At 47.5% G+C, this 13352-nt stretch overlaps 2 protein-coding genes across 2 annotated transcripts; one reads left to right on the top strand and one right to left on the bottom strand.

Annotated features, from left to right (window-relative positions):
* Positions 1 to 699: 699 nt before the first annotated feature.
* DFJ58DRAFT_734303 (uncharacterized protein) lies at positions 700 to 2159 on the bottom strand (the record flags this gene model as incomplete). The annotated part of the gene is made up of 8 exons (XM_041386464.1): positions 700 to 1014; positions 1089 to 1169; positions 1216 to 1291; positions 1341 to 1489; positions 1552 to 1623; positions 1673 to 1758; positions 1784 to 2003; positions 2052 to 2159. The coding sequence occupies 8 exons, from the start codon at positions 2157 to 2159 to the stop codon at positions 700 to 702; spliced, it is 1107 nt and encodes a 368-aa protein (XP_041237704.1).
* A 2225-nt stretch (positions 2160 to 4384) lies between these two features.
* Positions 4385 to 5812, top strand: DFJ58DRAFT_718858 (uncharacterized protein; the record flags this gene model as incomplete). Its single annotated transcript, XM_041384539.1, has 8 exons — positions 4385 to 4473; positions 4524 to 4667; positions 4721 to 4829; positions 4906 to 5069; positions 5115 to 5247; positions 5302 to 5430; positions 5486 to 5631; positions 5689 to 5812. 8 exons carry the CDS (start codon positions 4385 to 4387, stop codon positions 5810 to 5812), a joined length of 1038 nt encoding a protein of 345 aa, XP_041237703.1.
* Positions 5813 to 13352: the final 7540 nt, after the last annotated feature.

Here is a 13352-nt window from a genome sequence, read left to right as displayed (position 1 = left end):
CTGATATGCTTGACAATTCTACGTTGTTCGAAGTGAAAATATCCTTGAACCAGATATCAGTGTCCCCCTTAGCACACCAGTCCACGATGCCATGTCTCCCCTTGTGCTTTCCCCCTGAACTTCTATATAATCCCCGATTTGGATTGAGTCAGACTCGTAGGGCTCAAAATATTGCTGTGTTGGCAACCGTGAGGTAAGTGTGTGAGTCAATGGACGCCCATCTAAGTAGTACTTTGACACTTCAATCTATGCACAACTCAGTATTAGATAGTTCAAAATTAAAAATAGAGATTTACCTCTTCATTGGTACCGTATTGACAAACATGACATAATCTTCACGCATCTGGATGATGTGCCCTTCCAGGCCAAAATACGAGCCGGCCACAATTCTTACAGTATCACCGACTTGAAAGATGTGTTCTATGTCCTGCAGAGGAACTTCTACCTCCGTTTATGCCCATCGAAGGCGGATTCCAAGCATACTGAACCGACAGTATGGTCAGTAGAAACAACCTTCCCAAGCTCTCCACGAAGAGAGCCTGTGACAACCCTGACTGAATCGCCCACGCGCAGGAACTGCATCGAAAATGCTATCACAGTTTCTTTCATGAAGATTCTGTCCCATCCGGACTCCAGGTGCAATGAATGTCATTGATATGAGGGATGTGACAAGTTCTAGTCGGTCACGGTAAAAGTTTTTCAGAAGGAGCCCCAGTAGTAGCTTTCACCTTTAAACTTCCACCCTACCACTTGATCGTCATGAATGACATCAGACACAGTCTTGTTCTTTGGGAGGCGAGATTGCTCAACCAACGCCCGAGTTCTGCCAGGCATGGCATAGGGCATGTCTCGCGAAACAATTAAGATCGCGACGATACCATTTGGTAACTGTTCGAAGACCAGCGCTGTATCGCCCCTGTACGGGCCGTTCTTAACCCTCACCCACGCTGGGTTAGGAAATTCGGACTGTGAACGCTCTACAGCTCCACGTTCTTCCTCCGTGACGAGAGTGTACTGTTTTACAGCCAGGTAAAGTGAGAGGGGCAAGGACTTTGCGACTGTTTTTTGGACTGTCCGCCACCACGTACAGCTGGCCAGCTGCCCAAGCTGATACGGTCACGGGAATCCTTTCTTTCGAAGGTGTGAGGTGACATATTCAGTGGTAGTTCCTACGATAAATTAGCAATATACTGCGTGATCGAGAAGTAAACCTACTTTGAACGTGAACCAGATACATCCTGGCTTCGGGAACTCCGTGAGTGGCATTCTCGCAGCCTTGTGACGAGCAGCGCTGATTCTGCTCAAACCGAGTGGCCATATCGTCGAAGGTTGCAGCTAACTTCTGTGTTGCCAACGGTCTTGCCAAGCGCGTAACCATCGCAGACCCCACAGATGTGCCATCCCCATAGCCCTCCCCCCTCCTCCCCCCCTCCTCCTCCTCATCATCATCCCCAACCTTGGCCATATCGAGGATAAAGGAATTCTTAGTCTGAATTTGTTTAATTCACAGAAATATCACCATGACATTCACTTACTTTGGGTTGCTTATACGATTTTCAAATGCGTGAGTGTCCATCCACTCTCCATCTCCTCCTCCCCAATCTTGGAGGTAGAATTTGTAGCCTACAATTGCTGTTTAGTTCACAAATATTACCAGCCGTGACTGACTTACTTTTGGTCGCATAAGCAACTTTCGAACAGGCGAGCTTGACAAGGAACCGTTGGTCCTTGATGCAGAGGTACCCACGGAACAATCTTCTGGTGAATCAGGCACGTACTTTACCTTGAGAGAGTTTGAGGTTCCTCAAAGATTCAGCGTCGTTTCCATCGCCGGAGAATAAGAGACGTCGAGGTTCCACCCAGTCATCTTCATGGTATCTATCGCCAAGATAAGATACAAGCATGTCATCCATCTCAGACATTGACATAGATGAAGTAAGGAATTGTGTCAGAATGTCCCATGCAGCAGGCATCATACAGTGCTGGTGGTAATGCATCATCCCCTATATCGTGCTCGTCAATAACGATCTTGATGGTATGATACAACTTACCTTCAGCAGTCCTGTGTCACTTTGCAGATGGTTCGTCACCTCTGGATCCAACGTGAAGTCCGGCACGCTTGGACATGGTTCTGTATAGTCTGTTATCAACCTCAGCATTACAACCAACTTAATTTTTCACATACATTCAATGTCTATTCGATAGTCTAGACTCTATGTTCTCTACGTTATATACTAGTAATGGTGTCGAGGTATGGTAGTAGGAGGAGAAAGAAGACCTGCTAATGCGCTGTGTAAGAGAAATAGTGACTAGGCTGGTTAGAACTAGCGCTACTGATCCAAATAGGCGCGAGTGTAATATTCGACCCAAGAGGACGCCTATTGAAGCAACTCCCTTCAAATATGCAAGGGTAGCGATGATGCGAAGGGCTAATAACCTATAGCGACCTAAGACCAAAAACTAATGAGTAGCGCTGTAGCGATCAGCGACTAGCGACAAGTGAGTTCCGACAGAGAAACGTGCATATAAGTAAGTAGCGCTATGCAAGTTGTCCTATGTGATAGCGCTATGCGATGTCCGACTAGCGACAGCGAGAAGAAATTAAAAGAAGGGAAAGCGAGGGATAAGGTATGATAGTGCAAGTGGAATGCCTGATAGCGACTAGATTATAGCTCGACTACCACAGCGATCCTGACATTGTGAAGATCAAACTTATGAAGGAACTTTAGCAACGTTCACTTGAAGCAAGTCAAGCGACACACAATCAGAGAGATTGGCAAGAGCGGAATCGATTGCACCAAAACTAGGATATGCGACTAAAGTGACTCCGACACCAGCAAAGGTCCGGGGAAGGGAAGTACTGTACTGTATGTGCGACGGGTCATTTTTTCATACTGCATAAAAGTTCGGGAATGCGTAGGCAAGAATAGTAGCGACACTGATGGAGGCACAATGTAGCGACAGGTAATAAGACATGCAGCGCAGCGGAACACGAGGATGCATGTAATAAGACCTGCAACTGATGAGTAGCGACGTTTAATGAAAAATAATGCACCAGCGGAGGTAGGTGGACATAGGCAGGAACATGGGAGGACGGAAATACCTAGGTGTCAGGCCGGGCAGCGCGCTATGGGAGAAAGCAGTTCCAAAGTGGATAGCTTGGGAGCTGAATAGCGCTGGTGACTAGCGCTTTACTCCTTTCCTCAAGGTAAGGCAAATGTGCCTATGACACTCATACGCGCCTAGCGCTGGTATGATTGTCACAGCGCGAAGTCAGTATTTATAGTGAATCACTATTTTGGATTAGATACTATTGTGGCGAGCTGTGGTTTTCAGTTGCACAATGGACTGACAAGCGCAACAGCATTGAGTCCCTGAGAATTGTGGACCGAGACCTCTATCATATACTATATTTGTCGAATTAAAGTCATGCCCACACAATATAGTGTGGCCTGGCTTACTACAATCGCTTTGGGTGGTGACAGTAAAGGCCCTGCTGCAGGACTAGAAACGTGCAGCCAGCCAGAGCTAAACACATACTATCACGATCACATGTACTACTCTACATGTTCACATTTAAATATAGGACTCATGCCCAGACTTGGGAGAGAAAAAAAGGTGATTATGCGAAGGACACCTTGATATACTGAATGAGTATAATGTAGTTGTTCACTATATTAGCACGCTCTTTTCACACAACGATCCTCTTCCCAACTTTCATCATACTTCACTCTAGTATTAGTATGATAGCTAGCTATATAAATTGGTGTTGTTGGACTTGCACAGATTTTTTTTTGAAAATCAAGCATTTGGTTAACTTATGGGCCGTCGAATTTACACTTAACTAGAACCTGGAGAAATGACTTCGAACTTACCCAACTCTCAACACTTCACCAACTAGAAACTAATACCTATACAATAGTCACTTAACAAAAAAACTCCCTGCTACGATTATCATGTGGTGTATATTAGCAGTATGCTTTGTACTGCATATACTTATTAATTACTAATAAGCGCTCCCCCAGTTGAAGGTATCATTCAAAGATGCGCTCATTGAGCTGTCCCGCGGGGGATAATACCTCATAATTGTAAGCATATCATTTATGTATCTACATGCAACGATGACTACGCATGTCAGGTAAACAGGATGACGAGGTTTGCTTTACTTTACGGCACCTATGGCGCTGGGAAGGCCCAGTTTTGTCGTTACAATATCTATGGCGCTGGGAAGGCCCAGTTTTATCCTTACAATATCTATGGCGCTCGGAAGGTGCAGTTTTATCCTTACAATATTTATGGTGCTCGGACGGCGAGGATTTTTCATCTCCGTGTGCACATATAAAGCCCCACATCTACTAATGGTACATCGCTTATTCAACTTAGTATGAGTAGTGACGAGAACCATCCCTCTCCCAGCAATCCTTCGCGCAAGCGTAGTGGTTCAGCCCTTCGTTTGGGACCGCATAAAAAGGCGTAAGTGCCCTTTCAGGTGAGCTACAGCCTTCCTGACTTGTCCTCGTCAGGACTTCATCTAATCCGCTTGTTCTTCATGGCCGCCATTTTGGCCGGACAGTATTTGCACTCTGCAATTATCCTGCACTTCTGACTACAGGAATACTCCAACTCGAAGAGTTGATGGACTCTCCCATTGAGGATTATCCAGCAGAGTGAGTACCATCGTGACAATGACATACCGCCAGCGCTTAAAGGACTATGGTAGCGTACGACAGGAACACAAGGTGTTTATTGAGCTAGTAGATTCGTATCCTGGACTTCTAGACCGTCTGACAAATGGCGAGGAGGAAGACATTATCCATGCGGGAGAATTGGTCAGTTTTCCATACCGGAAGGTTGTCATACTCAGCGCTTTGCAGCTAGGTAAAGGTGCTTCTGTTGCGCGAGGAGATGACACAAAGACCCCTCAAATCTGCCATCCTCGAATGGCTTGTGCCCAAAGGACAGGCTGTCATCCCACCCCTCTCCCGAAACATCAAGTCTGATCGTGGATTCAATCATGAGGTTACCAGTGCATTGCTCTGTCCCACTGGGCTTGACTGGTCGAATGCAGAGTAAGTCTTGTCATCTAATCACCCAACCCTTGTAACACTATCCAGAACCAAGCAGAGCCTCAAAAGCGGTGAAACCGCAGTTCGTGGAGACCAGTGGCCCATGTTCTTGTATGCTGGGTGTGATTACGATCCTGAGGATCCATGGAAGGGCTTGCTGAAAAGCAAGATACTCGTATTTGTAAGTGCAAGTGTTGGCAATAAAGATCTGACTCAACATATTATCTCTCAGTAGGGGTTCAAACATGTTTTTATGTCTCCGAGCTCCATGGATAGGGAGCCCAAAGCTACATGTTCCGGCAATGCCTACCTTCACGGCATGAAGTCCGTAACGAAAGGATCTTTAGCCTATATTGCCACACAGGCATGCAGAAAATTTCATATTGTATACCTGCCCCCGCTGATATTTCTTTCTCTAGGTTCGATTTTCGTTAAGTTTGTCGTCTGTATTCTCGCGCACAGACATGGTTACCGATTCCGAAAATTTCTATCACAGTATTCTCGACCTGCTGGAGGATCCCGATGAAAGTGAGGAAGTAGCTGAGTTGATGACGTGGTGGACATGGTTCGTAATATGTATCTTCAACCTCACAACAAATCTCTCAATTGACAACTTACACAGTCGAATTTTTCCCAACTCATCCTCTTCACAGCGCAGTATCAGCAAGAACAGCACATTGTCAAAAATTCGCGCAAAACGAGCTGCATTGCGAGAACGAGCAACTACAAGTACTGACACTACGTAATTCATTATTGTATCATAGCCATATATGTCTATAAGGGTATGCGAATCATAATGCAATCGATAAATGTTCCATCTATGTGATACAACATCTTCAGTTAACATCAGTGATAGAGCCTGTCATAGGAAGCCGCCTAGATGTGATCACTCGAAAGTCATCATCTTGATGGGGCGCGATATTTCAATACCATATCCTGCCATATTGTCAGCCATTATAGATCTTGCCTTTGGAAGCTATCCAGATGTCTTTGGCCGAAGATCAGCAACTTGATATGGCCTGGCAATTCAACAACACACTGGCAGTGAAGATAGATCCCACCATTGGAAGCTACTTGGACTTGATTGGTCGTAAGTTGTCATTTTGATATGTCATGAAGGTTCAATGGCATACCCTGCCATATTGTCAATGATTCTTGATCCTGCCATTGGAAGCTGGCTATCTAAAGCCAGATGTATTCAGTCGAACACCAGCATCTTGACGTGGTATGGTGATTCAGTAGCATACCCTACCATACTGTCAGCAATTATAGGTTCCACCATTGAAAGCTGCCCAGATGTGTTTGGTCACAATCAGCATCTTGATATACCATGGTGATTTAATAGCATACCCTGCCATACTGTCAATGATTCTAGATCCTACCAGTGGAAGCTGGCTATCTAAAGCCAGACATATTCAGTTGAACATCAGCATCTTGATATGTTATGATGATTCAATAGCATACCCTGTCCTACTGTCAGTAATTACAGGTCTTGCCATTGAAAGCTGCCCAGACATCTTTGATCATGCATCAACATCTTGGTATGCCATTACCACTCAATATAATACCCTGGCACACTGTCAGTAATTATATATTTCACCATCAAAAGCTGGCTATCTAAAGCCAGACATATTCAGTTGAACATCAGCATCTTGCTAATAGTTGCTATGACAATATCACACCTTGGAGCAAAGTCAGTGATTATGGAGTCTGCCATTGGAAGCTACCTATGTAAGAGTAGATACATTTTATAATAAAATGACAGTGTGCTGGCAGATCACAACCTGGTGCCATAGGCCTATCAATATTTCAGCATTGGGAGATCCCATGTCATATACCATATATCCGGTACAGATACCGATATCCGGATCTACAGATCCGATGATCTGGATCTCAGATCCGATCCAGATCCGATGAACATATCCATCGTCCGGTCCACAGATCCGCTTTGATTCTTATTTCATTTCCTGTTCATATAACTCTAACTATCGTTCATCTCCTTTCGGTATTCCTGTACACCGGTATACCGGTTATCCTTTACTTCCGCTATGCTTACTGATCCGCTATGCTTACTGATCCGCTACACTTACGAATCCGCTTTTACTTGTACTTCATTCCCGGTTCATGATTCGTGATCCATCCAACTTACCAATACGCTCCACTTAGACTTTGCTTATACTTTCGTACATAGCCTCGCACCTTTGCTTATTGATCATTCCGTTAGCTATCCGTAGTATATAAACCTTTGTATATGCGCTGTAGTAGATCAGTTCGAATATCATCTTAGATTGCACTCATTCCGTCTGGACTCTGAGTCCCTCCGTTATCCATCCGGACTTGAGTACGCTACTCTTGTCTACTCCGAGACTTAGGATAGATTCCTATAGTCTACATATCCGCCTCTGTCTTCGGACAGTCCTCACCCGTTAGTTTCTAGTCCGGATCCGATCCGGATTGGCCGTTACTCTATATACGCGATACTTTAGCTCTCTGAAATAAGGGGCAAGACTCGGGAAAGGGGCACAGCGCACGAGCTGAGGCCGAAGCCCTTCGGATCCGATACTACTTGAGTACGGTCTTAACAGTATATTCGAACTCATACCTTTCCGAGTTACTTAACATCTATCATGCCTCCTACCAAGACACAAACAACTCTGCACGCGGTCGGACTAACCTCCCTCCGTCGTGATCCGACACCTATAGTCAACACCTTCACCAGTTTCTCTCAGCGCCGTGTTAGCGCCCACGGAACCGCTCAAACCATATCCGAACTCCTTAATCGTCGACACCCGGAAACCCCAACACGCACTCCTGCCGTAGGACCTCCGGACGATGATGATCCCGATGATGGTGATGATGATTTCCCTGGTAATCCACCCGATGATAACGGTGGTGATCCGGATGATGATCCGGATGTTGAGGATGATGAAAATGACGGTCTAAACCCACAAGACCGCGTTATGCTTCGACTCTCAGAAGCCATCGATAACCTTGCTCGCAATAATCGTCGCGCGCCCGCATCCGAAGATTCTAGAGTCAAGGTCCGAGAACCGGATACCTTCGACGGATCCGAACCACGGAAGCTCCGTGCGTTCTTTGTCCAGTGTGAGCTTAACTTCCAGAGCAAGCCTAAGGCTTTCCGTACCGGAAGGGCTAAAGTCAACTTCGCCCAATCCTACCTTAAGGGTATGGCCCTTGAATGGTTTGAACCGGATCTCCTGTCCGATGATTCGGACGACCATCCGGATTGGATGGATGACTATTCCGTGTTCATGCTTGAACTCCAAGCCAACTTCGGGCCTCATGACCCATCCGGTGATGCAGAAATGCAGCTCGAACAGCTCCACATGCGCGATGGACAGCGCATCAACAAGTACGTTGTGGAATTCCAGCGTCTTGCTTCACAGGTTCGTGGCTGGGGCGACGGAGCCTTACGACGCCAATTCTACAACGGACTCCCGGCCCGTATCAAGGATGAAATCAGTCGCATGGGTAAACCCTCTACTCTTTCCGAATACAAAGTCCTCGCTCAGACTATCGACGCCCGATACTGGGAACGGAAGGGAGAGATCTCTCGAGAAGCTAAACCCACTTCATCCACTACCCCTAAGCAATCTGCTTCTGACCGGACGAACTCCAATACGTCCGGATCCGGAAATCACAAATCCGGAAACTCCAATGATCAGAAGTCTACAAAGCCATCCGCGTCCTCGAACTCGTCCGCTCCTAAGGTTCCGGATCTTACTTCCAAGCTGGGTAAGGACGGAAAGTTAACGTCCGAAGAGCGGCAGAGAAGGATGGACAAGAAACTCTGCTTATTCTGTGGTGGACCCGGTCATACTGCTCGGGAATGCACCAAGTCTACTTCGCGTGCTGCCAAAGGCCGCGCTGCAGTAGTCGCTCCGGAAGTCAAACCGGATGTCTCTACTGAGACAAAAAAATAGTCCGCGACTCTCCTAGCTCCGTGCAGGAAGAGGGTCGCGTTGACTCTGCCTGCACAAAGGAGTTAAGACTCAACGCTGTCGCGCTCTCGGATCCGACTTCCCTCTGTCCATATGTTTCACTTCCGTTACTTCCATCCGTATCCGAATTTCCAGCTCTTGTAGATTGTGGTTCTTCTCATTGTTTCATAGATACTGCGTTCATCCGAAAACACTAAAATCCCTACATATCCGATACCTACGATTCCGCTCCGCTTGTTTGATGGTACTTGTAATAATACTATTTCCGAAGCTATAGATTTGTCCGTCCGCTTTCCGTCCGGTGTAGTCACCTCTGATACGTTCTACGTTACCCCTTTGGATTCATCTTGTTTTATCGTTCTTGGATATAGCTGGCTCACCCGACACAATCCGTTGATTGACTGGGTTTTGGGCAGCATCGAATTCCGGACGACATCTCATGGAATGCCATCGACCCCTCCGACGTCACTTCCGTCCTCGGATATCCCTCCTCCGACGGAAACCATACCTCCTCCGACTACATCCGTACCCTCCGCTGATAACACTGTTCCTAATATATCCCTAATCAATGCAGTTGCCTTTTGCCGGGCCTGCAAGTTAGAAGGATCGGTCCAGTTCAGTATATACCTTCGACCATCCGGTGTCGATCTCCGATCCGCTTCTCTATCGTCCGATCCTCCGGATCTATCCCAAATTCCTTCGGACTATCACGAGTTTGCGGATGTCTTCGACAAGGGAAAGGCTGGTCAGCTTCCTCCACATCGTCCTTATGATCTGAACATAGATCTGGAAGAAGGAACTAGTCCTCCCCTCGGAACTATCTATTCTCTATCCCCGGTCGAGCTTGCAGCCCTCCGGAAGTTTCTTGATGAAAATATTGCCTCTGGACTCCTCCGCTCCTCATCCTCTCCTCACGGAGCTCCGGTCCTATTTGTCAAGAAAAAGGACGGATCCCTCCGCCTTTGTGTGGATTTCCGTGGACTCAACCAGATCACTAAGAAAGACCGATATCCATTACCCCTCATTGCCGACCTATTAGACTCTCCGAGCCGTGCTAAAGTTTATACCAAAATCGACCTCCGATCCGCTTATCATCTTGTCCGGATAGCGGAAGGGGACGAATGGAAGACTGCCTTCCGAACGCGCTATGGCTCCTATGAATGGTTGGTGATGCCGGAAGGTCTCACTAACGCTCCAGCAGCATTCCAGCGCTTTGTCAATAGCGTGTTTGCTGATATGCTGGATGTATGCGTTATCGTATATCTGGACGACATCCTCATCTATTCCCATGACCTTGCGTCCCACAAGCAACACGTCCGAGAAGTACTCCGTCGACTCCGTAAACATCGTCTCTATGCCAAACCCGAAAAATGCGAATTCCATTCCACCTCCGTTGAATATCTCGGATATCTCCTATCTCCGGACGGCTTAACTATGTCGTCCGATAAGATCCAAGCTATTACTGACTGGCCGGAACCTCGGAAAGTCAAGGATATCCAATCCTTCCTCGGATTCGCAAATTTCTATAGACGGTTTATATTCAACTACTCGGATATCGTGGTTCCGTTAACACGGCTTACACGCAAGGATGCTCCGTGGAACTTTTCCGATGAATGTCGGAAATCCTTCGAAGAACTCAAGAAAGCCTTCACTACGGCTCCGGTGCTTACGCACTGGATGCCGGATGTTCCTATAGTTGTGGAAACCGATGCCTCTGACTACGCTATAGCTGGAATACTATCCATAGTATGTCCGGACTCAGAGCTTCGTCCGGTAGCGTTCTACTCTCGAACGCTAACCGCTCCGGAACTTAACTATGACACCCACGATAAGGAACTTCTAGCTATATACGAAGCTTTCCGGACCTGGCGACATTATCTAGAAGGCTCGGCCGAGCCTGTAGATGTTGTCACGGACCACAAGAACCTTGAGTACTTCGCCACTACCAAACTCCTCTCTCGCCGTCAGGCCCGCTGGTCGGAATTCCTCCATCAGTTCAATCTTGTCATCCGCTTCCGTCCCGGAAAACTCGGAGTTAAACCGGATTCCCTTACTAGACGCTGGGACGTCTATCCCAAAGAGGGGGATAAGGACTACGCTCGAGTTAACCCTCATAACTTCCGTCCGGTATTCACGTCCGAACAGTTAGCTTCGTCCCTACGAGCCTCAACCTTAGCAACTCCGGTTCTTAGAGCAGCTGTTCTAATGGATATTGATGACCTTCGGAAAGACATCCTGACCGCACTTCCTAATGACCCTATTGCAACCAACCATCTTCCGGTACCTTCAGATCCGAGATGGACAGTGGACGATAGGGGTTTCCTCCGTTGCGACAACCGTATATATGTCCCAGAATCCGATAACCTTCGACTTCGCGTCCTCCGTAATACTCATGATCACCCCTTATCCGGACATTTTGGTCAAAACCGAACCCTAGACCTCATCCGACGCGAGTATACATGGCCGGGTATACGCACCTATGTTAAGGACTACGTCCGGTCCTGCACTACCTGCGCCCGAGCCAAGGTTCCGAGACATAAACCCTACGGATTGCTCAAGCAACTACCCATACCGGAAAAGCCTTGGAATTCCATATCCATGGATTTCATAGAGCAACTTCCGGACTCATCAGGCTTTACAGCCATCCTCGTTATCATAGATCGTTTATCCAAACAAGCAATATTTGTTCCGACTCACGATACCATTACCTCTCCGGATCTCGCTCGTCTATTCCTACTTCATGTGTTTTCCAAGCACGGAGTTCCGTCCCATGTCACCTCGGATCGCGGTACAGAGTTTGTATCCCACTTCTTCCGATCCTTAGGAAAAGCATTGGATATGGTCCTCCACTTCACATCCGGATATCATCCGGAAGGGGATGGACAAACCGAGCGTGCCAACCAAACCCTGGAACAATACCTTCGGATATATTGCAATTATCAACAGGACAACTGGTCGGAACTACTTCCCTTAGCAGAATTTGCCTACAATAACGCTCCAAGTGCTACTACCGGAGTATCGCCTTTCTTTGCTAATAAGGGTTATCATCCGAACATATCCGTCCATCCGGAACGCGATCTATCCTCCATCCGCGCTCGCGACTATGCTATAGACCTCGACGACCTTCACCAATTCCTTAGAGAAGAAATGGCTCACGCCCAAGAAAGATATCAAGGACCTGCGGACGCTAAACGGAAACCTGCTCCGGATATCAATATCGGAGACCAAGTCTTTGTCAAGGCTAAGTACTTCCGGTCCACTCGTCCGTCTAAGAAACTCTCGGAAAAGAATCTAGGTCCGTTTGAAGTCATATCCCGTCCGGGTACCCATTCCTTTACCATCCGACTTCCCGAATCCATGAAATCCGTCCACCCCGTCTTCCATGTCTCACAGCTAGAACCATCCGTTCCGAACACAATTCCCAATCGGATCCAGCCTCCTCCACCTCCGGTCGAAGTCGACGGAGAACCAGAATATGAGATATCCGAAATCCTAGACTCTAAGCTGGACCGTCGTAGAAGACAATGCCAACTCTTATACCTCGTCCGATGGTCCGGATACGAAGGAACAGACGAAGAGACTTCATGGCTACTAGCCACGGAACTCGGAAACGCGTCCGATCTAGTCTCGGATTTCCACACTGCATATCCAGACAAACCCGGTCCTATTGCTATACAATGAATATACAAAGCGGATATACAAGTACATTAGTAGCAGAGAAGGCAGATCCGAAAATCCTCAGCCATCCATCTCCATGTCCCCACCCGATCCGGATCCGGATTCATCAACGTCCTTGTCAGTGGCCTCAGAACGAGCCGCCTCTGTAATCCGGATTCCATTCCGGATCCCCTCAAGAAGGATGGTCTGGAACTCCCTCTGCTGCTCCAAAAACGCCTCCAAGTTAGTATTCATCCGCTCTATAGCAGTCCTACTCCCTTCCGCCGCTCCGATGCTCTGCTGGAGCAATCCGTTGGTCCGAGCCAGTTCCGCTACAATGCTATTAGCGGCCGCGACCCAGGCCTGATCATCATACTCCACTTCCACCTCATCCGCTACTACCGTCTTCATATCCGGATCCGGAGTCGGACTCTGCTGGCGCTTCTTACCCTTGCCTCTCGGAGATGGGTTCTCAGCAGCGCGCTGCCTCTTCTTAGACTTGGAATCCGTAACGGTTCCAGGTCGTCCGGGACAAGGAGCCTTGTCCTTCCGGCACGCGTTACAAGCCTTGATCTATCCGAATGTTAAGAGTCACGGATCCGAAGATTCAAGGATGACTTACCAAGGAATTGCTATCCGCATCGGACCACAGACAGGCCCGACCCTT

The sequence above is a fragment of the Suillus subalutaceus genome (genome assembly GCF_016647625.1).
Source record: "Suillus subalutaceus strain FC151 chromosome Unknown DFJ58scaffold_171, whole genome shotgun sequence".
In the NCBI taxonomy this organism is placed as follows: Eukaryota; Fungi; Basidiomycota; class Agaricomycetes; order Boletales; family Suillaceae; genus Suillus; species Suillus subalutaceus.
The sequence above is the reverse complement of the archived record's forward strand: the minus strand, read 5'-3'. Positions and strand labels throughout refer to the sequence as shown.